The 26,594-nt window shown below is 41.6% G+C and overlaps 1 protein-coding gene across 2 annotated transcripts in view; it reads left to right on the top strand.

Annotated features, from left to right (window-relative positions):
- Nucleotides 1–26,594, top strand: part of LOC119900865 (E3 ubiquitin-protein ligase HECW2-like) — a 44,774-nt gene that overhangs the window by 4,559 nt on the left and 13,621 nt on the right. The window contains exons 2-14 of one of the 2 annotated variants that reach the window (XM_038716153.1): nucleotides 8,348–9,617; nucleotides 15,659–15,766; nucleotides 15,999–16,093; nucleotides 17,972–18,047; nucleotides 18,208–18,377; nucleotides 19,561–19,703; nucleotides 21,194–21,294; nucleotides 21,975–22,900; nucleotides 22,984–23,128; nucleotides 23,529–23,687; nucleotides 24,790–24,891; nucleotides 26,176–26,326; nucleotides 26,470–26,573. In XM_038716153.1, coding sequence (XP_038572081.1) covers nucleotides 9,218–9,617; nucleotides 15,659–15,766; nucleotides 15,999–16,093; nucleotides 17,972–18,047; nucleotides 18,208–18,377; nucleotides 19,561–19,703; nucleotides 21,194–21,294; nucleotides 21,975–22,900; nucleotides 22,984–23,128; nucleotides 23,529–23,687; nucleotides 24,790–24,891; nucleotides 26,176–26,326; nucleotides 26,470–26,573 — 2,680 coding nt within the window. In that variant the 5' untranslated portion in view covers nucleotides 8,348–9,217. The remainder of the gene's footprint in view (nucleotides 1–8,347; nucleotides 9,618–15,658; nucleotides 15,767–15,998; nucleotides 16,094–17,971; nucleotides 18,048–18,207; nucleotides 18,378–19,560; nucleotides 19,704–21,193; nucleotides 21,295–21,974; nucleotides 22,901–22,983; nucleotides 23,129–23,528; nucleotides 23,688–24,789; nucleotides 24,892–26,175; nucleotides 26,327–26,469; nucleotides 26,574–26,594) is intronic. The other variant, XM_038716163.1, reaches the window with a different exon arrangement.

The following is a 26,594-nucleotide window of genomic DNA, read 5'->3' as shown; positions in this document are numbered from 1 at the left end:
AGTCTCCCCCTGAGGGCAGAGAAGTGTCCCACCCCGGTACACAATGTTATTTTGGCAAATAGGACACATTTCTGGCATCTCTTCACTCTTCAGAGACTGGGTCAGTCTTCTCCACTGTAGCTCCACTTTGTGATTTAATTAGGCTGAGGCGATGGCTATATTTTTTGTTCTCTACATCTAAATGTTGCCTTGTGCAGCTCTGACCGTTGCATAATTCAGTAATGTAGCCTTTTCTTCAGAGGCCTAGCACTGCCCCACCTAGAAGAGTGTCAGCAGTATTTTAATTTCAGTGGAGAGTCAGAGGGATGAAGTTCTCATCCTGTTAAACCCACATTTAGTTTTATGGGAAACACTTGTGACTGTGCATGCTCTTCTTCCCATCACTTCTTTGATCTTAGCGTAGGATGAAAGTAGCACCAAATCAAACACAGGTTTTGTGTGTGTGTACATTGCTTCCAGAGCATCCAGCTTGTGTGTGTAGCCTCACCACCACCGGCTGATTGATGTGTATTGATGTCAGTGCCTGGCTCTGTTTTTACCGGATTGTGGGTATATTTAGTCACAAAGTGTCACCATTTATAAATAACTTGCCGACTTGAAGCTGCTGCTGGAGGAAAGATTGCACTTATTGTGTCTCACACAGTGCAGTTTAACACTTCATGTAAGGAGACCCACATGGACAAACAAGAAAAAAGCACTAGGTGGATCTGCTGCCTCTGAGATTAATTTAAAACAACGTCCAGGCTTTTATGAAGTGTGCTAAAATATAAAAGTAGCTCCTGCATAGTGGTAAAGAAAAGCTGCTCCAATCAATATTTTTATATTAACAGTGAATCAAATGAATCAAATGCATGTGTGTAATGTGAAAGGTGTCTTGAAAAATCTTTATCTCAGGGCTTTGTAAGGGGGAGAAATAATAAAGGAAGGTTCCCCCACCCGAGCACACTGAAAAATGTTCTTATATTCTAACTAGGTTTTTAAAATTAAATAAGTATCAGGCCACGATATTAATTCCGGTTACAGCACTTTTTGTGGGTTGTTTTTAATCATTAAATCCATGTGCAAGAAGCACGGTCTACATCTGTCTATAATTTATTAATGTTGAGTACTAAATTGTCAATAATTACAACCATTAATGCAGAAGAATTACTATATGTTGCAGTCTTTACTCTCATATCATAAGTGTTTTTTCCGGCACGTATCTATTTTTAGGGCAATAGGCAAGTGAAATATTAGAGCAATGTATCATCAGACTTGAACCCCTCGCGCTGCTCTTCTTTGTCTTCGTCTTCTTCTTCATACTGTTCTAAATGTTCTACAAACTGTCATCTGCTTTACCGGAGAGGAATGGAGCAAACATTTCAAATGTGCCCATCGCTTTTTTTATTTTTTAGAAAGGTTAAAAATACGGGACATTTACGGGAAAATAATTAAACGGGATGATAAAGGGATAGAACGGGGAAATACGGGATAATCCTGGGAAAACAGGCGGGTTGACAGGTATGGTCTTGTAGAAAATTGTTTTTGTTTTACAGCCTGGTAACTGTTTTGGTCCAGTCTCACTGCTCTCATCAGCATAATGTCCAGCCACATCAGGCAGCTGATTTCAGCTACAAATCTCTGCTAAACCCTCTGTACACCCCCTGCCCAGCACCAAACAGCAGACAGACACAGTTAGCGACTAACTCTCAGGAGCTGGTGGAGACCAAAACAGAGCCAATTATTAAGGTGATTTATATGTCGTGTTTACATCATATTGTTCTGTTCTGTCTCCAAGTGGACAAAAAACGGCTATCTAATTAATGTAAGTGTAAACTCAGGTGATGTATCGGCTCATTTAATGTTCTACATTGGGCCGAGCCACAGTTTGTCACAGACGCAGTCAGCAGTTAGCCAGGAGGACGTTTTGGGATTTGAGGACAAGATAACTACATCAGGGAGAGTACCTTTAAGTGAATGGGGTAACCCTGCCACTGCAGCAGCTCACCTACAACATTATACTCTAGCTTACAATGTCACACACCTAAATTAAAATCCTGCTCAGATGCCAGACACACTTAAAGTCTTAGAGGCGGCTGGGCAATGATGAGTCAGCTCTGTGATCCGTTCTACACACACCCATCAATCCACTCTCTGTCTCCTCTGTGTGTGTGTGTGTGTGTGTGTGTGTGTGTGTGTGTGTGTGTGTTTCAATGGATACATGCATGTGCACTTCACCTGTGTGTTTGTGTGCGTGCGCTGCTAACGCGGCGCCAGTGTCCTCTCTCGACCAACCACCTCCTCCTAGTGAGCCAGTCAGCCGGTACAGAGCTGAAGTCTGCTGAGGCGGAAATACAACATGACATTCTTCAAAGGGGGGTTGGGAAATCTATGCAAATTCAGAGACCAGTGTGGAAACTTACGCGGTGTTACTTTTACTCAGATGGCAGATTTTCAGAAAAAGTGGAAACATATGCAGAAGATATTTTCTTTTATGACATGTATGAGCTGTTACAAGCTCCCATCGTGGGTTTGACTGACTCTGAGACCCTGCCTGCCTTCTTTCCATCATACAACAGCTGCAATTTCATGATATAATAGGATTAGGAATAGTTATCTGTTGTGCTATTTCACACTAATGTAGAACAGAAATGAATTTGTCCAGTACCACACCTCAAATTGATCCAAAGCAAAAATTATATTGTATAGGCACGTTATTCTGCACTGAGTACTTTCACTTTTCATACTTTACAATAGTTGCGTACCTTTTACTTACGTATTATTATCAATGCAGGAATTGTAGTGGATCTTTTTTTTTTAAAGTGGCTTAATGAAAAGATGCTGTTAGTTGCATGATGGGAAATATAGTTTCCTGCTTTTATTTAGCTTGATTCATACTTTAAAATTCAGGATACGTTGGTCTCATTTTTTTAGACTGTCTATTGTTAGTACCTCCATCTTTTTGGGAAAACAGCGCTAAATCACTTGCGTAACACTTTAATAATGAACTATACGAGTCCTGGTACGTGTGGGTATCAGTTAATCTCTGTTCACCTGTATGCTGGTGAAAGGTGTGTAGGAGGACAGATCACACAAGTTCTCACATCACATCTCACATCTTGTCGATACTTCCGGTCAGTTTTATTAAGTTCACTTTTCTGTCCAATAACCTTCAACAGGGATTAGAGTTACAACGTGACAACAGGTACAAGTTATATTGTTCATATTTTAAAAACAACCAATCCTATGGACCAAGTTATCCTAAAGAGAAAGACAGACATCAGGTGAGCCAGTGCTACTCACATATTTTACCTAATACAAGTTCAGGTGTAATTATTTAAGAAAACACATTTGAAAAAATCATTCAGTTCCCCCCCAAACCAACCCATTATCATTTATTTCTTTCAATATTTATTCATTTTTATAAGTATATTTTTTGCTTTAACTCTAATTACATAATGTATACATACATGTTGATTTATATACTTATTTTCCTTGTTTAGTTTAAGTTGTGTCACTTCCTTTGTCCCATAAGTGGCGCTTGAGAACACCCGCTGATTATATATTATGTCCCAGTATGTGAAGTGTGTAACACATTGTGAGTAGGTGGCGCCATGACTATGACTGAATATTGACTTGTAGATGTTGTCAGGCTGGGAGTCTTATTAAACACATTTGAGCATGCACCCTAAAGTTACAACAACTTCCTGTTTTGTGGCGAATAATGCATCGCCACAGCAAAATCATTTGATGGAAAGTCACGGGGTGCATAATATAGCAACATTAATGTGTTAAGGATTTTCTGAGACAGTTTTGAAGTCGATATGAACAAACCTGCTTGGTGTAGTCCATCACAGCATAAAAGTAGTCACTTCCCAACAACTTTTAAGCCATTGTCTTTAGATTGCACTACAGATCTGATTAATTCTCTAGGAGGAGTTTGTTAAAGTACAGCGAATGGCTGACTTCCTGTTGGGTTTATGGTATGGGTCCGTGAGGCTTTTGTTGTGTGTCTTGGGATGATGCAAAATTAGGGGGTGCCATGGAGACGTTTTGCCATGCCTATATGTGAGACCAATGTGACGCGTAAATGTTTGTTAGGTGTGAGATGTGTGCAAAATTTCATGAGGTGTTTTTTATGAGGTTTTTGTCTGCCAAAAATGCAATGTATTTGGCAGAAGGACAAATAAAAAATTGAAAGAATGATTCTATGCCTTTCGGTAGGGTCCTTCCACGGTGCTCAAAAGAAGTCTGAGAACTAGTGAACAGTACTGAACTAAAGTTGGGAGCATGTGTTTCTCCATATATATTTTGCACTGAGGCAGCATTTTAACCCAGGTGATGGAAACAAATTTGCATTTTATGTACACAGCAGTCCATTGAGTTAAAATTTGTTGGACCGCTGGATGGAAACGTAGCTGCAGAGGCAGCCGGGGCTCCAGCTGAGATTGAAGCCGTGTGGTAATGCAGCGGATTAGAGAAGGCATTCTGTCAACAGTAAATCCCCCCAACCCTCACCACCCATTCTCTGTTTTAATCCTGCTGCTGGGTCGAGGACACTTACCTCCCAAGAGCTTCACATGCCTGTGTGTATGTGTGCATATCTGATTACTTTTAAAAAGAAGGGGCAGTGGTGAGTGTTTGTGCAGCAGGGTTTTAGGTTGTGAGACTCAGGATTGAGGGTGCTGGAGGTTTTCTGAGGAGAGAGTTGTGAATGTGAGTGTGCTTTAATTTGTTTGTACAAAGCATGTATTTTTGGTTGGTTGACTTTGTACGTGTGACTGTGTGTGTGTCTGTATGGAACCACCATGCTCGGCACTGGCCTCTGCCCTGGGCTATTTATAAAACTGTCCAGATGTGTGGGTGTGAATGTGTGTGTGAGAGAGAGAGCCTGGTTTATTTCACATCATTGTGGGTTTGCTGGTGAACAGAAATCATTTAAAAGTCAGTTTTATTTATTTATATATAATATAGCAAATTTAAAAACAACAGGAGTTGACCCAAAGTTCTTTCCAAGAACACAATACACACAAATACATGAACAAATATATGAACAAAAAAACAAAGAGTATTTACCGCTGCGGATCCAACTACAAAATAAAACACCAGTGCACAAATACACATTAATAAAATGAATATGGAGATGCCCCAAAGTAAAAACTAGGAATTTTTGGGAAAAGTAAGGAAACTACGGACTTCTAACGGTAGAATCCACCTATAAAAGCACTGACAGCAGGGGCTTTCACAACTTTGTCTTTTCCTTCTGAAAATGAGCTTATTTATAGGCAACCTCTATGGAGAAATTGTGAGTCACTTGGTATTCCTGCTCCTAAATAGCTTATCAGTCATGTTTCTCATGAAGAGAAGGCTATTTCCTGCAGCGTTTGTTTTGATACCAGTTCCTGTGAAGAAGAGTTTCCATAGTGTTGTTTGTTCTCCATGGAAAGAGGAATGTCAGTCTGGAACTGTTGACTGAACAGAAATGTTTTGACAGAAGTTGGTCAGCCTGCCTTTATCCTCGGCATGAAGAAAATGTGCATTTTTAGAAGCCTGGTCGACCTCTGAAATGTTGCTAAACATGAACCGAGGCAAACATGACTCTCTTTCCTTTTGTAACTCAAAGTGACCACATTATCTTTTGAAAAGAAAAACATCCAAAATAAATCTTGGATCTAACAAATAAAGTCGAAAGACACTAATGTAATGGTGTGATCACATTATTGTGGAAAAACAAGGCTTTTCTGCTGCTTGTTCCATGTTGCTCTCTGCAGGATTCTTGTCTCAATATTATGATAATTTATAATATAAAGCAAACCTTTGACTGCCCGTTTGCCATCTGCCATACTGGACCTTTGGAGCTGGCAGGCCAGTGTTGTTGTAATGGAGCAAAGTTGCTGAATAAAGCCGGAGCTAAAACTACATTAGTGTGTCCCCCTTTTATTAATAACACAAATATTAGACCTAATTGCGGCCAATTGCGTGGCCTCTGATAGTGCTGCTTGCAGTTTTCTTACTATTATTGACCTGCAGAGCCGGAGAACCCCCGCACTTCTAGATGCAGTAGCTCCAGACCACAGTTTTAGACATATGAATGCACGAGTTCCAGACCTACCATTTTAGACGTACTTTTTATTTTTAAAACTTCAGTAACGACACAGTAATATTACAATGGGGTGGCTATGGAGCAGTGGATAAGTCACGTGCCGAGGATGTGGGAGACCAAGACTAAATTCCCACCAATGTGTACCTGAGCGAGATACTTAACCCCCAATTGCTCCAGAGGCGTGCGACCTCTCACATATATAGCAGTTGTTGTCAGCTAAATGAATATAATGTAATATATTACAATACGCCACCGTTTCAGATAGTTTATTGAGGTGTTCCCAAACATAAGTCATTTCTGCTTCTTTGTTAAATGACATTTAATTGATTGGTGTTAGCCAAAGACGCATGAAAAGCAAACTTTACATTCACTTTATACATAAGAAAAGTCAAAATATGCAATGAAAGAAAACTGTATTATAGATCAATGTTATTAGCATTAGCAAGAGATGCAAATTGAAAAGCCCTGCCAGAGAAATCGAACTTTTAGCCGTGTTTCATCCAGACCTCACAGTGAATGAATGAAATCTTTACCTCTGTATCATTACTACTGACACAAATCATGAACTCATGCTAAAGCTAGCTAGCTACCACACCTTATCACTGGTTCCCAGGGGGTTTGAAAGAATAGGCTGACATTATTTAATGAAGGTAGCTAGCTAACCTTAGCTTAATAACATTACGTTAACTACAGCGTAGGGTTATCAAAACATTAACATTAAAACTTAACTTAGTAAATGTATTCTCTCTTGATTTTGGACTGTTGGTTGGACAAAGCAAAGTACTTTAATTCGGACATTTTGAATCTTCCATAATATATCCTGTATCTTTTTTTCTTTCTCCTCTTCAATCATTTATTTAGGTCTGTCTTCCCCACATACTCTCTCTCTCATTTGGAAACCTGGGGGTCTAAGTGTGTGTGAGTGTACATCCGTTCAGTCTTATAATGGTAAGAAGGATGGAAAGAAGGAGAAGGAGGGGAGTGGCAGCTGATCATTAGTTCTGACGTGATTGGTGCAGAAGAGACGCACAGTTTGCCGTAATCACCTCTCACCATGGCAATCAAAGTGTGTGCGTAAGAGAGAGAGAGAGGGATAGGGATAGGAGATGGTGTGCGTGTGTGTGTGTGTGTGTGTGTGTGTGTGCGCGCGCTCAACAGGATATGTTTTTTTTTTCCATCCATTCAGGAAGTGGAATTGAACCTGCTAACCTCTGAAGTAGCCGCATATATATATATATATATTTTAAAGTCAGGGAAGGCAGTAGGATATTAAAGAACACTATAGGCTTCAAAAATAAATTGCATTAAATATTCAATAAGAATAGAGCAAACAACCTCGACCTTCCTCTGTATAGCCTCACAAGAGTTAACCAGAAAAGAGGATAAAACAATTAAACAAAAATTACCAACAAAAAGTCTATGGACACCACAGCGGGTGCAACAAGCTTCACACACACACCCACACCCCTATGATGCAAGGCAATGCAGTGGCTGCTGACTTAGAGCTGAATGAGCTGCACTCACATCATGGATTATTGTCCGTGAGCACGCAACGTTGTGGGTGTGTTTGATTTGGGTCAGTTAGCGTGCTCCTTGGTGCTGGATTAAATCAACTTTTTTTGGTATGCCAAGAGGCAATAATGCTAACTTAAACCCATAATGACATCACGCTTAATTTTATATATATATATATATGAGAGAGAGAGAGAGAGATTTATTGAATACTGCATTTAAACTCAAACAGGCTGATCAAAAGTTTAATATCTATAGGCATAAAAAGGTAAAATCTGCACAAAAAAATGGCTTTCGTGTCATTGATCTTCAGGCAGTCACACTGTCATGATCTCCTGATGTCAAAGGCAAAAAGGCTTTCTCTCGTTGAACGTGGCAGGATTGTTGAACTGCACAAGCAAGGCCTCTCGCAACGCGCCATCGCTGCCAAGTTTGGAGGCAGTAAGACAGTCATTTTTCATTTCTTAAAAGATCCTGAGAGTTATGGGACAAAAAAGTCAAGAGGGAGATCCAAAGAAATTTCATACACACACACACACACACACACTCTATATAACTATATATATGTGTTTTAATAAACATAAATTAAACATTTTCCATGCATTACTTTTGCAACTCCTCACATTGATCTCCTGCTGCACGTAATATATTTCCACAAAATACTGACCATCATCCCTCTTCTTGTCCCCCCCCCCCCCCCCCTTGTCTTCCCCTTTCCCCTCACCTTTTTTACTTCCTCTCTCTGTTCTATAGGTCTCCAACCTCCCTTCAACCCTTCCCGTGGATCATAGGAGCGCCCTGTCATCACCCCCTTCTCCCCGGAGAGACCAGCGGAAGTATTCCTGGATCGCGTTTCATCCTTAAATTCCTCTTCTTTCTGCCCACCTCCCGCTTCCATTACTTTTCCTTGTCATAATGATTTATGAAGAACTATAGTGCCCTCAAGCAAGGCGTTGCTCTGCTGTTGACTCTATTGTGTTTGTCAAAATGGACACGTGCCCTCAGGTGTTAAAAGGGACACATGGTCAACATTCATAGTAGCAATGTGATATACATGACTGATCTAAGAGGGACAAAAGGGCAGAATGGTTCAGACTGCCTCCTCACACCTTGAATGACGATCTCTGAAGTGCCTTGCCCAAGGGAACACCAGCAGGGCTAAAAAAATGTACAGCAGGGAAACCAAAACAGTGTTTTTTAAATAGAGTTGCTTTAGCATCCATCCTTTCCTCCATTTTATTTTTTACTTTATCTTTCCCGCCATTCATCACTTCTTTAGTTTGGTCTAGAGGTGGAGCTTTTTAGCTTAAAGGGCCTACGTATCTCCTTCCCTTCTTTTTTCCTCTCCCTAATTTCTTTCCTTTTCAGCTCACCCACCTGGCCTCCACCATTCGCCCCTCCCTCGCAACGGCTGTCCTCCCCCCTCGCCCCCGCCCCCAGTCATCCTCCCCTTCCCACTCCACCTCCTCAGCCCCCTCCCACCCACACCACCACCATCATCAACACCACCACCACCCTCAGTCCCACTCCCACCAGCACCACCATCACCTCCCCCAGATCTCCTCCTCCTCTCCCCCTCGCTTCTCGCCCCCTCCTTTCTCCACCTCCTCCTCTGTTTTAACCATGGCGATGGCTGCAACTGCCTCTTCCTCATCCCCGACGTCCTCAACATCAGCCAACGGCAGCGCCCGAGAGCACCTGTTGGCGGTGCGCCGGCGCACCCCGCACTCCCGGCCTTACACGATTGGGCCCGACAACCTCCGCAGCCTGTCGGTGCAGGGCCCAGATGGAGCCTCCACCTCTGCGTCCTCCTCCTCCACTATGTCGTCTGGGAACCAACCAGAAATGGCAGGGGTGGGCCTCCAGCGGGCCAATAGCGACACAGACCTGGTGACGTCAGACAGCCGCTCATCACTCACGGCTTCTACGCACGAGCTGACTCTGGGCCACAGCCACCTGGTCATCTCCTGGGACATCAAGGAGGAAGTGGATGCCACAGACTGGATCGGCCTGTACCACATCGGTGAGCAAAGTCAAACTCCAACAAGGGGTGGAAGTAATGAATTACATTTACTCTCATTACTGTAACAAAGTCATTTTTGTATTTTTGTATTTTACTACATTTAAGTAGTCACGCAACAATGTAATAAAATTAAGCGTGACGTCATTATGGGTTTAAGTTAGCATCATTGCCTCTTGGCATACCAAAAAAAGTTGATTTAATCCAGCACCCAAGGAGCACGCTAACTGACCCAAATCAAACACACCCACAACGTTGCGTGCTCATGGACAATAATCCATGATGTGAGTGCAGCTCGTTCAGCTCTAAGTCAGCAGCCACTGCATTGCCTTGCATCATAGGTAGGTGTGTGTGTGTGTGTGTGTGTGTGTGTGTGTGTGTGTGTGTGTGTGTGTGTGTGTGTGTGTGTGTGTGTGGTGTGTGTGTGTGTGTGTGTGTGTGTGTGTGTGTGTGTGTGTGTGTGTGTGTGTGTGTGTGTGTGTGTGTGTGTGAAGCTTGTTGCACCCGCTGTGGTGTCCATAGACTTTTTGTTGGTAATTTTTGTTTAATTGTTTTATCCTCTTTTCTGGTTAATTCTTGTGAGGCTATACAGAGGAAGGTCGAGGTTGTTTGCTCTATTCTTATTGAATATTTAATGCAATTTATTTTTGAAGCCTATAGGTGTTCTTTAATATCCTACTGCCTTCCCTGACTTTAATATAATTTGATAGACATTCTTCATTTCTGTTCACTTATTACATCCCAGCTGTCTAAGAAAACTGTTTAATCCATCCCTCATGCTTTCACACTTGTGTTTTTGGTTTTGTCACGGCTAGAACTTCTTTTTTAGACACTATCCTCCAAACTCTTACTGCATACCTAGTTACAGTTGCTAAACTATGATTGGACAGTTGCTGTTCGGGGAACCACTGCAATCTTGCCATTAATTTGTCTGGTAGAAGCTAGAATTGTTGTCTGTAATCTTACAAAGTCAACACTGAACTTGAAGTTTGTTATCTAGGTGTGATGGGCCCAATGTTTTACTGTGTCACAGTACCTCAAACACAAATCTGCCTTTTCAGACATTTCATTTTACTAAAAAACAAATGCATAGCAAGTTTGTAGGTGTTTGTTGTTTCAGATATTTACTGTGCACAGCTAGTTCTCCAGTGGGCCTCCGTTGTGTTGTATTCTTACTTGCTCATTGTCATTGGCATTCTCGTTTTGTCTTCCTGCCTGTCTGTCCTCCTGTATGTCTGGTGGTCTGATAAAAATTGCTGTAGGATAGTGATATGATAGCTGTACTGAAGAGGCTGCAACTTGAAACTCATCTCGCCAAGGTTAGAGCATTACATCAGCCCCACTGCTGCTACATTAACTGGCTAATGGATTGTGTGTGTGTGTGTGTGTGTGTGTGTGTGTGTGTGTAAGAAAAAGATGGCAAGAGAAAGGTAGTAGGGTATCCTGATGTAAAGTGATGCTGAGTCAGCGTCAATTGCATTTAAGAGCAATATGTTTCTCCTCATATTTCGCTGTCTCTCTTTCTCACACAAACAGCATAATTTTAATTGCGTCCTCCTCATCCTAGTATGATGTACTTGCGAATGACAGAGGGTGTGAAGTGAAGTGTAACCTGTTTGTCCCAAAGCAATACTATGAAAATCTGTGTGAATATTTGAAATTGTACAGATTAAAAATATGCCATCTACTCATGTTTTTTTTTTCACATTTCTTAAGGGATTCTAGTACATTGTCAGCATCGCAAATAGCATTTTCTATTTATTTGGAAGTGTATTCCGAGCTTCCTTCATCATAAGAGGACATTTTAAGGGTCTGAAAGAAAATACTTGAACCTTTCACTTTTTAAACAAAGCAGCATTGCTAATAGTTTCTTTTAACCCTCCCCTTGATTATAAAATATTATTATTATATTTGTATTTATAACTTCTAGATTCTTAATAAAACTCTAGGGGCTATATGATGCTGAACCTGTGTTAAAGGCAACCCTCCCTGCCTTCCCAACAAATTCAGGTTACTCTCCAATAAACCTTTTTTTCTTCCAACACAAAACTAGAAACTGTGGATATGACGGGTATGACAGAATACTAAATTTTCTCTCAAAATTTGTACCAAAAAAACATTGAATATATGTGATACAATAAGTATATACAAGTGTTATTCTTCCTCTGCCTAATAACATCGATCCACATATATTTTTACCCTGGCCAGTATTGCTAGTACTCATTGAGAGATGGTAGCTTGAGTTTAATGTGAGGAAAAAGCCTGCCTGTGTCTGCTCAGTGATGCCCTGTAGTTCTCAGGCTCAGGTGTGAAAGAGCAGCTTTTAGCAGCCAGTGAATTACTCACCAGCAGAAAGCCGGTGAAAGGTGATCTCTCCATCCGCCCAACCTTTCTGCAGCCCTTCGGTAGTATTGACCAGGCAGGGGGATTTCTGGATTTCTGACTCCCCAGGGCCAAGCCCTGTTTCCAGTCTGGCTGTCGGCCATGCTCCCCTGAAGCCTGAGCTCCATAACGTCACCCTGCTGTCTGACCTGTGTGTGTGTGTGTGTGTGTGTGTGTGTGTGTGTGTGTATACGGCTTTGTGTGTGTGTGTCATACCTGTAGAAGGTTTGAATGATTGCAGGGTTATCAGGTCAGACTTGTGTGTGTGTATGTGTGTGTGTGTGTGTGTGTGTGTGTGTGTGTCTGACAGACATCAGCAGTGATCCATTGGGACGTGGGCCATTTGTCACAGGACAAATACATAAATGTTTGATGGCTCAGCAGGCATAGACCGGGTGGTTTATGACCTGAGAACAGAGTTTTCCTCAGGAACCAGTAACCTCCCTGGTGGTTTATCAATGCAACACCCAACACTTCTCATGTAAAATCCCCCAAAACTATCCAAACAATTTAAACTGAGACCAAAATGAAGGAAAGTATTTCCGTGGCAGTGTGGTATCATGGATTGCATAGTGGCCTGGTGGTGGCACTGAGAATGGAGAAGGGTTTCCTGCTATTTCAGGAATGTTCATGTTATGCAAAAATTGCTTCTTCTGTGAATCTCAGAAGTAAGAAGATGAGGTGTGTTCATGCCACAATATCACAGTTTATATTTAGTGGATGATACACACAATAAAATTCATAGACATTTAAACATTTTCTCTCTAAACCTCCCTCTGAAGTCCATAAAATAAATCATTAATCACCTCACGAATCCTCAGATTTATACTGTGTACCTTTAGACGGGCCGACCCCGAGTTTGGACCCACTGGACTAGAGCTGCCCCCGATTAAGGGTTTACATTGTCGAATCAGAATCATCAAGTCCTGCCTATAGTCGACTGATAGTCGAATCATGTGTGTTTTTGTGCGTGATGAGCTTGGGGTGGTAACACATGGTGGCTCTGCTTTAATCTTGAGAAGCTGCAGTGCTGCTGTCTCTTTTCATTCAACTTACACTGTAAATTTCCAGCTAAACTGACGCTTATTGTTGACCCTTCTCTTTCTCTCTTGCCTGCCATTCACCGGTCTTGTACAAACTTTTGAGTGCATTCCCTGCTGCCGACAACTGCATGTACGTCGCGGTTCCTTGCGTGTTTATTTTAAGTAGCTATTTAAAAACAATAAAACTCGGCACAACACCAGTGAAGCTGGGGCTCTGTCTCTTCAGCAAGTGTTCCTCTTATTTCACTACACATGACAACCCAGGGTTAGGGTTACAATTTTGGATTTATTTACACTCTTTTAAAAACATTTATTTAAAGTTTTATTATTTTTACTTTTTTATTTACAGCATTAAACATTGAAATGTGTATTGTAATAGGCTGTATATTAACATATTGGGAGAAAACTGGTAGTTCTGTGTAAAATCAGACATTGAGCACCCCCACATCGCCTAAATGGCATGATCCTTGTTTCACTGCGAAGCTTTGACAGTGAGATTGACAGTCGAACCAGGCTCCGCCCATCGAAGCATCGAATCTTCGTCCATTTGGGGTCAGCCCTACACTGGACTAAACTAGCTAACCAAATATAAAGTAGTTCAAACTAGCGCTACCACAAGCAGCTACAACAGTAAAATACTGCTTATATTTCAGTATTGACAGTCTGTCATATAGAATAAAATGTCAGTTACAAGTCACAAGTACTTCTACATAAGCACATTTTGCTATTATCACTTTTTTATATAGAAAACACACAATCCACTTCTAAAATATGATTCATTCCCATGGTGTAGACAAAACATACAAAGCATGAAGTCCATTAGTAACTGATTCCTTAAAATCGTTTGTGTTGAAATCAACCTAGTAATACTTAGGAACTGTTTGATGACAGATTGAGGTTTATTGAAAATACAGATGTTACTATTAAAAAGGCCCAGCAGCTGCCTACATAAACTCAACTCCTTTGGAGTAGATCGGAAAATATTGACAACATTTTATACTTCCTTTTAGTGAAAGTATTTTAACTTTTTCATTTCTTTGCTAGTTTACACCTCTTTGCAAGGTGTCGTTAACCTCAGCTTTAAAAGGATTGGCAAAACACAAAGATCCCTTGCATAGCTTAATACAAAACAAGTCCTTTAAAAAAGCCCGTAGTTTAATCAACGACTCCACACATGAATACTTTAACTTAATATCATCAGGAGTGTGTTTTAGATGGACTGCATGTAAAACCAATAAGGAAAAAGAACAGCCTATTTTCAATGCAAATCAACTTGTTTGAAGTAGTTCCTTATTATTGATTATATATGGGGGTACTTGTCATAGTAGTTAAAGGGCAGTTGTTACTAATAACATTAACAATGGCTCTGGTCCGTAAGAGTGTACCGGTAAGCATTTTTTTCCTACTCTGTTAAAAAGGCCTATTCTTTCTTGTTTCAAGCTACACAAACAAATTTCTACAACAGGTTGGAATATTATTCAGTGAGACAAGTTTTTCTTTCGCTTAAACTTAAGGATCACAATAAGGACTTGGACTCAATCATAGACCAACATGTCTTTATAAGATTGGGAGGTTTGCAGATAACCCTAAACTGTATAGTTAACATTAGCTTGACAACATTAAAATGCTTCATAACAATAATGAATATGTTTAGTTTTGATACTTAGAGTATATTTGACTTGTAACATACTTCAGATTGTGTGTCAATCTACAGTAAAGGTCAAAAGCCCATGTTACCGGAGACTGAGACGGACCAAATCAGTGATTGGCGCCTTGACAGTGATTGATGGACTTAATTACTTTTGAGGGGATAATACTGTTAAATCCAGCTGTATCAGTGAGGTATTACATCTTACTGAAGTGTGTTAGTGTATGAGGTATAATATTTTCACAATGTTATGGCGCTCAAATGACTAATTCTCCAGAGAACAGAAGCCATTATTAACTGTTGAATTTTTATTAGTTTTGTTGCATATTCTGCATAAGAATGTGTATAGCATCTTCAAAACAACAAGGTATTTTAAAGAGCTTAAATGAGAAACTTAAAAAAGACATTAAGAAAATACATAAAAGAAACACAAGGCAATATAAAAAGACATAAATTTGATTTTTAATGTAAAATTAAATGCAAAATGAGAATGATTAGGCCCAAATTAAATTAAACAATTACTTAACATTTTACTAAACAAAATGCACTGCCGTTATAATTAGAAGAGGAGAAAGGTCATTCTAAGTCTTTTCATAGGAGTTTCATAGTTGTGGTGCTTTTATCTCTCATGTTTCCTTCTAATCTTGAATCCGAATTATGTCTAAGAAACCGTAACTTACAACTTTCTGTACTCTGTTTTACATAAATCATCTCTTGCGAGGTGTCTGTACATAATTCTGGCTCATTAGGTGAGTCAGTAGCTCAATAGCTGTTGTTGTAGTGTGTGACCTTTCTGACTGTTCTGATCTGTTAATTTATTTTATTAAATTTAATTTTTTACAATGTCTGCCATTTGTGCTATTAACTGTTTATATCTTACAACTGTTTGGATCCAAGTGTAACTGTTTGGATCCAACAGAAACACAGAGGAACAGGTTTTGAATGCAAAGGTGTGTGTGTGCGCTTCACAGATGAGACCAGTGTGGCAAACGTGTGGGACTCCAAGAATCGCGGTGTGAACGGTACCCAGAGAGGACAGATCGTGTGGAGACTGGAGCCGGGACCCTACTTCATGGAGCGTGAGTGGACTTCACGGGTCCTGTGCTTGTCTTAATTACATTATGTGTTGCTAAAGGGGCTTTCCACTGCTTTTACAGATGAGCGTCACTTTAATTGTCACAAAGAGGTACTCAGCCTGTGAAAACAGTTGTATAATGACGTCACTGGATATTGAGCTTTGTCATATCTGGGGGAAAAACCAATGGTGAGTTCATAGTGATGTCATCGTTTCTGTCTGTCTTCTCTCCACAGCAGAGACTAAGATCTGCTTTAAATACTATCATGGTGTAAGTGGAGCATTAAGAGCAACGACACCTTGTATCACCGTCAAGAACCCTGGAGTACTGGTATGTTAGTCCCTCTGCTCCCTACAGTCGTTCCTCCACCTTAAATCTTTCACCATCCACTCTTTTCTCTTTCTACTCCATTATTCAGTCCTTTCTTTCTCTTCTGCCCTCGGCTCGATTTCTCTCACTTTCTTTCTTAAGCAGTCACATCCTTAATCCTGCCGTCTTATTGGCTTCCAGAGCCCAGTGATCAAGGACCATATTTATTAAGCATTTCAGAGCAAGAAATCCGTCCTAACTGGCCAAACACTCCCAGAGTGACTTATTTATTTAAAACTATAGTGGAGTTATAATATGTGAGAGATGTGTTTATGTTGTTGTCATGGTGTGGTCTTTGTAAGGGAAATCTTAATGCTACAGCGTACACTTTTAGACAATAACAGTTTGTGTTTGGCCTTTTCCTGTTTCAGTACAACAATGCCCCCGTGCACAAATCCAGCTCCATAAAGAAATGTTTTTTCCAGTTTGTTGTGGAAGAACTTGGGTGGCCCGCACAGAGCCCTGACCTTGACCCTATCCAACACCTTTTTCCACTGCATAGTACTAGCTCGAGTTGGGATGAACTAGAACAGAGATTGTGAGCCAGGCCCTCTCATCCAACATCCAGAACAGGCAAATATTCCCACAGACAAACTCTTGTAGAGTGCCTTCCCAGAAGAGTGGAAGCTGTTGGATAGCTGGAAAAGGGGGACCAACTTTATATAAATGCCTATGGATTTACAAGGGGATGTCATAAAAGAAATGTGTAGGTGTCCCAGTACTTTTGTCCATATAGTGTACACACAGGAGACTTAAAGTATAAATAACAATAAAGTTATTATTAAAGTAGACTATTACATGTTTTGCAGCACACAGAGGGTTTATCATTGCGAAAAAGCCTACATGCAAGATGCAGCTATTATTATGGGCAGTTTAAAACAATGTGATTGAGTCTTGCTGACAAGGATATGTCAAATAGCTGAGTCAAACGATCAACTGTTTTAATTTGCATACACATAATTACAAATAATGCACCACACAAGTGGCAATGTGGGTTCTGCACTTGGGTCCAGACTGGAATATCTTAACAACTATTGGATGGATTATCATGAAGGCTACACATAAAAAGTAGTGCTATTTTCTACATTTAGAATTTTACCAAATATTTCCAAGCACATCTGTCAGAAATCTACAGTACGCCATCATGGATTCTACTTATCGGCTGTTGCAAAACAGCAGTGCAACGCTTTCTACCTGGATTCTTAGTTGTGCTACTGAAAGTCAGTGCAGGAACCTTTACAAATAACTAGGTATACTATAATAATAATAAAAAGTCCTACTTTGTGATGCAGAAGCGTCTTAGTTTGACTTTCATTGGAAATCCTCTGAAGGATTCGGAGACACTCGGCCCTGGTTATCAGCTGCAGATCTCCTCCTTCGACCTCCGCTAACACAGTGAATAAAGGCACGCATCAGGGACCAGTTCAGCACAGGTGGTTTTAAGAAGATAATCTTCTTAAGTCTTTCCTTTTTCTCACAGATCACTGCAGCTGTGTCATCTGCCTCTTAACCCCAAAAATTTATTGGGTAACATATTCTGGGCTCATCTCAGCTAGGACAGAACCTGGAAATAATTTTGAGATGGCAGGGATGCAGCCAGAGTTGGTGGTGGATGTCTGGCGGAGAGACGTTTGCTCCAGTTGAGTCAGTAAAATGAAAAGCAGTCAGCTTGAATCAGAACTCTCAGACCATTATTTCTTTCCCTCTCGGATGATTCCTCCTTTTAACTTTTCATCCAACTCTGGTTTTTTTTTCTCTTGGGTTGAAGCCAGTTCACTCAAAAAACGGAGATGGTAAGGGATCCACTCACTGCTCTCCTATTGGTTGTTTTCTTATTAGGTACGCAGTGAAGGCCAAGTGGAAGACCAATCAGGGACTGAGCATTGTCGGAAACTAGTCAGCTTCACCCTATCAGGTGAGAGCGATGATTTAGTGGAAGTGTCATGTAGTTGTTCTTTTGTATTTTATTTGTAGATTTGGCAATATTGTTGTTTTACATTCATGCCAATAAAGCCTAATTGAATTGAATTGAAAAATAAACCTTTATGCTGATGAATGTGTGCTCTTTACTCAAGACATCCGGGCGGTGGGCCTGAAGAAGGGCATGTTCTTCAACCCTGACCCCTATCTGAAGATGTCCATCCACCCCGGGAAGAGGAGCGGCCTCCCCAACTTCACCCACCACGGCCAGGAGAGACGCTCCTCCATCATAGCCAACACCATTAACCCTGTGTGGCATGGGGAGGTCAGCACTAACACACATCCCTGTAAAAATGCACACACTGTGGAACGCTTCCAAAAACAAATTAAATAAGTGTTTATTGCACAATGTGCTGCCCCGATATATTAGAATGATAGGTGATGAAGTACATGATTTTCTAATAATCTCAGAGTGAATTATTGTGCTTATACAATGACCGTGATCCCCTTTTCCCAAGACAAGAGCTTGGATTATAAAAATAGAGAGACCAAACTTGTTTTTTTAAGGATTAAAAAGGATTTAAGGATTTTTTTACTGGTGACCAGTATTATTCTAAATATGTATGCTTTAGAAAAGCCAAAAAGCTGTGGTGAGATCTTACACCAAGTATGAGACCTGAAAACTAAAGTCAGTCAGTCAGTAAAATTTAAAACTTTTTACATGCGATCTCTGATTGTCTTCCAGTAGCTTTAAATCCAGAGCATTCCCAGAACACGTGGTTATGATTTGCTCAGCCTCTCCAGCTTGCTTTCTGCCCCACCTCGGACTGTTAAAGTGCTAGTGTATCTGTCCATATTTTTCCAATTAAACTCTTTCCAAGAACAGTGAATTGGTTGATTTCCAATGCTTATGGTTGATGTTTTCCCACTCCTCCACTGCTATTACAAAGTTTTCTGTGCTTTCCCACTTTCGTAGGATGTCTTCACCTACTGAGCTCTTGAAGGCCCTTGTATAGTTTAGTTTAGAGACCTAGGTCAGCTCTGAATGCTGAATTCAAAACTCTTACTATACCAGATATGGATCTTGTTTTTTTAAGATTTTCTCTATTAAATGTTTTAGCAGTGTGATGTCTCGGCTGTAAGAAACTAAAGAAATCCTGACTTGCCAAGCCATATTATTCCCTGAAATCTCAGAAGCTTTCAAGTGAGGATTTCTCAAAAAACTCAAAATATTCAGACCTCACTCCTGCCATGTTTTGAAATTTGCTTCCAGCTTGTTTGGAATATAGGCCGCAGAGCAGATCAGTGAATAGGGCTTATTGGGCCCAAAGGACATAGCCAGTTTAAACCAGGTTTTGAATGAGAGTTCTAACCGTGGGTTGGATATTTCTGTTTTTCAGTTCAATTCACTATTTCGAATGAGTAATAATAAATAAATAAACCACATTTACAGTAGTGTAATACAGCAGGTGAAAATATAACTATACTTTGTACTGTTGTTCCTGTAGAAATACACCTTTGTGGCTCTGATGACTGACGTGTTGGAGATCGAGGTGAAGGATAAGTTTGCCAAAAGCCGTCCTATCATCAAGCGGTTTCTGGGTCAGCTGATCATCCCTGTGCAGAGACTTCTAGAGGGGCCGACAGCTGAGTGAGTCCACGTACACATACCATTCACATCTCATATCTCTGAAAGGTCGAGGTTTTGAAATACACTGCAGCTCCCACTTACTTCTAAAAAGCACTGAGAGAGAGAACATCTGATGATGCACACAAACCTGACCTTCAGCACTCAATATAGTTCAGTCAATATGAGACAATCAGCTCATTGTTCGGGCATTGATTTGATATTGACCAACAACTGAGGACATCATGTACTCTAGTGAACCATGATGTATATTGTGTGTGAAAGTTTATGCCAGTAGGTAGTGGGGCAAACAGCACTGAATTCACAAGCTCATTGCATATGAATAGTAAACTGTTCTAATGTACATGATCAGCCATAACATTATGACCACTGACAGGTGAAGTGAATAACACTGCACAGCCACAGACCAGTCAGCCCATGCTGACCCCTGTCCACTGCCTGGTCTGATGAACCACATTTTCTTTTACACCTGGATGGCCGGATGTGTGTGTGTGTGTTGCTTACCTGGGGAACTCATGGCACCAGGATGCACTATGGGAAGAAAGCAAGCCGGAGGAGGCAGTGTGATGCTTTGGGCAATGTTCTGCTGGGAAACCTTGGATCCTGCCTTTCATGTGGATGCTACTCTTGACACGTGCCACCTACCTAAGCACTGTTGCAGACCATGTGCATCCTTTCATGGAAGCGTTTTTTCCTGATGGCAGTGGCCTCTTTCTGAACAAGTTCAAGGTGTTGACTTGGCTTCCAAATTCTCCAGATCTCAATCCAATCGAGCATCTGTGGGATGTGCTAGACAAACAAGTCCAATCCATGGAGGCCCCACCTCGCAACTTACAGAACTTAAGGATCTGCTGCTAACGTCACGCCAGATAGCACAGCAAACAGAGGTGGAGTGGGGTCCATGCCTCAAAGGGTCAGGACTGTTTTGGCGGCAAAATTAGGACCTCACAATATTAGACAGGTGGTCATAATATTATGCTGATTGGTGTTGGGGTGTGGATACTCTGTCAAGGAGTATGCAGTCCTACATAGAGTCTGCCTATGTACTATTCTGCCTTCCAGGCTTATTTAACTGTTATATGAATTAGCCCCCCCTAGTGCACACTTGGTTACTGTAAATTATTGGGATCTGGAAGTTAAGAGTTCTGTATTAATGGCACATGTCTCATAGAGTTCACTTGAGTGAAAGTGTATCTGAAGCCACTCTGATTGTTTGCACAGCTTCATTCCAGTGTGCTCCTTTGAGTCTCACATTAAACTTGGAGCTTAGATGCTACATCTTTATTCTTAAGTGTCATTTCTGAAGAGAGTTTAGCTGGCGGCTGAATTCAGGTTAGAGCACCGGAAGGAAAGCGGTGCACCTTGTATTACAAGAAAATGTGTTTCTTTTTGTCTGGTGCGTCTGTGTATTCTCTGATAATGCATCTTCTAGTATTGAAAGATGCTCTCATTACGGGTCGTATCTAATCTGTGTTGGGTCTGTGTGCATGCAGAGATCAGCCAGTCAGCTACAGCCTGTGCCGTCGTCTGCCTACGGACCATGTGAGCGGGCAGCTTCTGTTCAGAGTGGATATCACCACCACCGGACAAGAAGGTTTGTACATCATACATTTTGGGGTGATGTACCATGAATATGAGCCCCTGAGTGGGAGCCTTAATTTTTGATCATGCAGTCAAACAGAGACAGACAAATGAGCCTTGTGTTAGATTCAAACCCTAGCCCCTGCGGTAAAAACTAGCGATTGACAGATAGGGGTTTTCCAGTGGCCGATGCTGATATTTGGATAGCAGGGCAGTCGATTGGCTGATATACAATATATAGACAAAAGTACTGGGACACCTACACAGTACTTTAATGACATCTCATTCTAAATGTATAGGCATTAATAAGGCCCCCTCTTTGCAACTACAACCAGTGTTGGGCATGGTACTCAATAATTGTAATGAGGTACTTTATAGTCCTTGCTCAGAACAGAAAATTACCTTTCACATCTAGAACATGAAACAGGTGCAGTGGATGAGTAGGTCAAAAGCTGCAAAGAAACTCCTGCACACTGTCTAACTTTAAATTTATAAGCTTGGTAACGTTTCAGTACTAGACCTTAATTTGGCCTGAAGGTCTAGAAAACTCTAATACTATAAAACATGTCCTCTCTTGTATTGCATGCTGTATATGACGTGCATGATATAAATGCTGCATTACATTACTTGAAGGTTGTTTATTTTTTAAATAAAGTTTCAAAGATTTTGTTTTGTTTGTTTTCTTTTTCTCAGAAACCTCCCCAGGTGCAGAAAGAGGCATCTTGGGTGGCGCAGTGAACGGTGACCCTGGCAGTCCCTCGGACGACGAAGACCTCCCTCACCCATCCCTGTCCTCACGCGTCACATGCGGACCTTCTCCCACGGGCTCCGACGAGGGCTCCCTGTTAGTCAACGGTGCTTGTTACTATGGCGATGACAGCGTGTGGCGGGAGCCTGGGCAGATGGGAGAGGAGGATCTGCTTCCTGTGGCTCTGGGCGGCCACACCCACCGGCAGGTGTCACTCAACGACTACCTGGATGCCATCGAGGCTCCCAGGAGCCCTGAGGACCGACCTCAGGAGGGACCATCGCCGAAACTCCGCTCTAGCTTTCCAACGGACACGCGGCTCAACGCCATGCTGCACATAGACTCAGATGAGGATGAGGAGACAGCAGGGCAGCACAGGGAGCAATCACAGGAGGAGAGCACAGAATTAGCCTTACCAAGGAGATTAGCTACATCTGAGTCTCCACAGGGAAAAAAGGATTCAACAGGGGATCCACACGGGCAAACTGGAGAAAGGACTTGGCCTGGAAGCGGGGCCACAACAGAGGCAGGTTCCTCTGCCAGCGCTCAGCCTGGAACTGAGCCTGCAGGGGCTGAACCTGGATCTGCAGAAGGTGCAGCTGGAGTCCGAACACAAGCAGGAACATCAGCGGCTGTTGAGACTGCAGCTGGGACCGGAGAGATTGCTGGAGCATCAACTGAGGCTGTACATGCCACTGGAGAAACCTCCACGCCTTCCTGCTCATCTCAGGCATCAGCGGCAGAGGCAGGTGCAGCAACTGGGCTGGGGGAGTCTGTGGGGGAGTGTACCTGTCAGGAGCAGAGCAGCCGGACGGGTGCAAACCAGGAAGTGCCCTGCAATCCCTCACTTGGTCCACTTTCACCCATTCAGGTGAACATCTGTAGTTTTGGTGACTAAAAGCTAGATTCTTGGATGCCAGGTGGGAGGAGCTTATTTTTTTCCCCTCTCCTTAGGAGGTGGAGATGAGAAAGGAAGTGGCTCCGAAGGCAGAGGAGGAAGGGGCGGAGTCATCGAGCAGTGAGGCAAACGGGCCAGTAGCAGCAGCTGCTCCTACCAGCAGCAACATAGCTGACCAAGGAGGAGGGACTTCTGAAAATGGTGAGTGTAAATTGTTTTTGTTAATGAGAGAGAGAGAGAGAGAGAGAGAGAGAGAGAGAGAGAGAGAGCTGTCAACAGATCTGTTTAAATGACATGTATGAATGTAGAAAATAGGTGAAAAATATGCAATGAACATATGTAGCTTTTGATTTAACTTTATTTGCACAAACTGACTGGATTTTAATCCTTGATACATTTTTTTTTCCCCTGGGAACAATGTTTTATTTCACTTTCCTTGATATGAAAAAATGATTTGGTGTTTAATAGACCATAGAACTTTATGTAAATATATAATATGGCTGCCAGAGCCACGCGCAGGCGGCGGTATCTCATTGCGCTGCTTTTGTCTGCTTCGTTGTTGAATAACATACATGAACTCCTAAAGTCTTGTTAATTACAGGAGCGAGAGCCAGCGGCGGGAACAGGCAGGAGGAGCAGGTGGTAGGGAAGGTGTGGAGGAGGCGGCCCATGCAGGCCTCCGGAGGCGTGTCCCAAAACCAGGAGGTGTGCGGGGCCAGAGAGAATCAGAACGGGACACCGGGTGCGGAGAGAGACACAAGTGAGATTCAAGGCTGGGATGGATTTATTTATTATTCCAATAAACAATAACTGAAAAGAAATTCTTATCGCCCTAGAGATTAATTTAGTTTTATGTACATGGGAAAACACATTTATTTTTTCATCTATATAGCAACACATTTCCACACATTGTTACGTCCTGTGAGGCTTTAGTCCTCTATCAGGTGCAACTGAGCAGCTCCATTGGAGCAGGGGAGGTTAATTGCTTTACATAAGGTCTCCTTAATGGTTGTTATTGAGAGAATCAAGGGTATTAATCATTCAATTTTCACGTCTATATTTTCCTGTCTCCTGGAGCAGTGCTTGCAGCCACTTCTTTGTAACTCAGGCTGTGATCTCGTCTAACAGACTTATAAAGAGTACCATCTAGACCTGCTCTACATTGAAAGAGCCCTGAGATAATTTTGGAAGGATTTGCTGCTATATAAATAAAACTGAGTTGTATTGAATTGAACAGGAGCAGATTAATGACGAAATTGACAGGCCAACTAGAATAAGCAGTTCATTTCCCTAAGCTTTTAATATGTTACTTTACTTTTTATCTATTTCATCTTCTTTTTTTCTCAGACTATGTTTGTTATTATTAAAACAAACTGATTCCACCACTAGTATGTATTGTATTCTGCCACAAATCCGACATAAGAGGAACATTCCCATGCAAAATCTGCAACGACATCTCTCTCTCTCTCTCTGCCAGAGGATTTGAGAGTGATCAGGCAGCATTAATAAACGACTGGAGCATTATCCAGATGAGAACACGTTTCCTGCAGCTGCTGGATTACAGAGAGAACAGTTGTGCTTATTTAACCTTTTTGACAGTTTTAGATGATAGCAGGTAACAGTGCTGCGCTTGAGGGGAGATGCTGTAGGATCTGAGCTCACGCTTGGAAGGTCGTGAAGTTTTGCGGAGAAGGAGTTCTATGAAAATACATTCACTGACATACAGCACATAGGAGACATTTCTGCCTCATATTTAAAGTGATGCAAAAATGTTTTGCAGTTTTGATGACATCAGATATTGTGTGTGTGTCTGCGTGTGTGTGTGTGTGTTTGTGTGTGTGTGTGTGTGTGTGTGTGTGTAGGTGCCACAGCTCAGGCCAATGGCCACCAGTCTGTTCGCTCGCTGCCATCTGTCCGCCATGACATCAGTCGTTACCAGAGAGTGGACGAGCCGCTACCACCTAGTGAGTGTGTTTGTGTGTGTGTGTGCGCGCGTATGTGTGTTTGCAGTAAGTTATGATTTAAACTCCGGGGAAAGGTGTTGATCACTACATCACAAACCTCAGAAAAAGTCTCCTATCCTACGCTTTGTTCGCACCAAGCTACAGTAACACAGTTGTAAGTTATAAGAACATTTATTATTTGTGTAATGTGTTAATCAACAATCATAATTCTCCCATGAAACATCAATGAATGAATGATTAACAGTTACTGATTTACACAGCTGTAATCTTATTTAATGTTATGTAATTGCACACATGAACAAATCCGCACAGTGTGTTATAATAAATATGTACAGATCAGTCACAGGCACGTTTAAATATTTTTATAAATGTGTGCAAATCCCACAAAGACCTCTGAATTATTTATTTTCTTAACTGAATGTTCACTTGCTGAATTTCTTCTGGAGCTTTCAGCCACATCTCGCCGCTTTAATTAATAGATGGAGTTTGCTCAGTTGTCATGAGAGTGAATATGTTTAAACATTTTATTAATCAAAAAAGTATTACTTAATATAAGTGTAATAAATACATGTAATTAACTTAATACAGCAAATGAATAGTTACAAAACAGGAATTCTAGCTATCATTCTTTTACTGTTACTTCACAGGAGGAGTTTTTTGACAAACTGATTAATAAACACTTTTATTTATACATACCATTTACAACCATTTATCAATTCTTTATAATTGCTTCCAAACAAGTGTTGCCCAAAAGTGTACTGAACAAGAGTTACTTCATCACCTTTCCAATATTCTGTGTGATTTACTATTGTTTGCTTAGACAAAAGTAAATTATGCTCCAGGTCAAAGTCAGTTTTGCATTTTGGATATGTTTGTTCATCTTAACTGAAGTAGTTTTGTTGTCCTGTCAGTTCCTCTCCACTGACTCCTCGTTACACTGACAGTCAAAATGATTTCATAACTCAAACTGTGAAGTATTTTAGATCACTTTCAGGGAAGAAAGACTGGTAGTATAATCACGCTTTGTGCCTGTTCAAAAGAATCCATTCTTCGTCTTTTCAGAGGGTGTTCATTCCTTTGCACCTTTGCAGAAATTCTTACCATTACTGACAAGCCAACAGATGAATAAAATCGATTATACATTTGTTTGTTTAGATACCAAACCTCTGCATTGTCCTCATCAGCATGGCCTTACAATTGTGTTCTTACTTCTGTCAATGTGTGTGTGTGTGTGTGTGTGTGTGTGTGTGTGTGTGTGTGTGTGCGCGCGCGCGCGCGCGCCAGACTGGGAGGCTCGTATTGACAGCCACGGTCGGATCTTTTACGTGGACCACGTGAACAGAACCACAACTTGGCAGCGTCCCACCGCTCCCCCTGCTCCGCAGACCCTCCAGAGGTCCAGCTCCATACAGCAGATGGAGCAGCTGAATCGCAGGTCAGAACACACACACACACACACACACACACACACACACACACACACACACACACACACAAAGACAGATACCATATGGTTAGCATTACTTTCCTATTACTGTCACTGTGGTAATCAACACACACATACACACACCTTTGCAGGTATCAAAGTATACGTAGGACGATAACCAATGACAGCCGAGCAGAGGAACAGCCAGCCAATGAGCTGCCGCCAGACGAGACTGACACGCACCCCTCCATCCCAGGTAATCCTCTCACTGCACTGC

Source organism: Micropterus salmoides, unplaced genomic scaffold (genome assembly GCF_014851395.1).
Source record: "Micropterus salmoides isolate LMB-PRFRI ecotype aquatic unplaced genomic scaffold, ASM1485139v1 Ms_hic_scaffold_1, whole genome shotgun sequence".
In the NCBI taxonomy this organism is placed as follows: domain Eukaryota; kingdom Metazoa; phylum Chordata; class Actinopteri; order Centrarchiformes; family Centrarchidae; genus Micropterus; species Micropterus salmoides.
The sequence above is the reverse complement of the archived record's forward strand: the minus strand, read 5'-3'. Positions and strand labels throughout refer to the sequence as shown.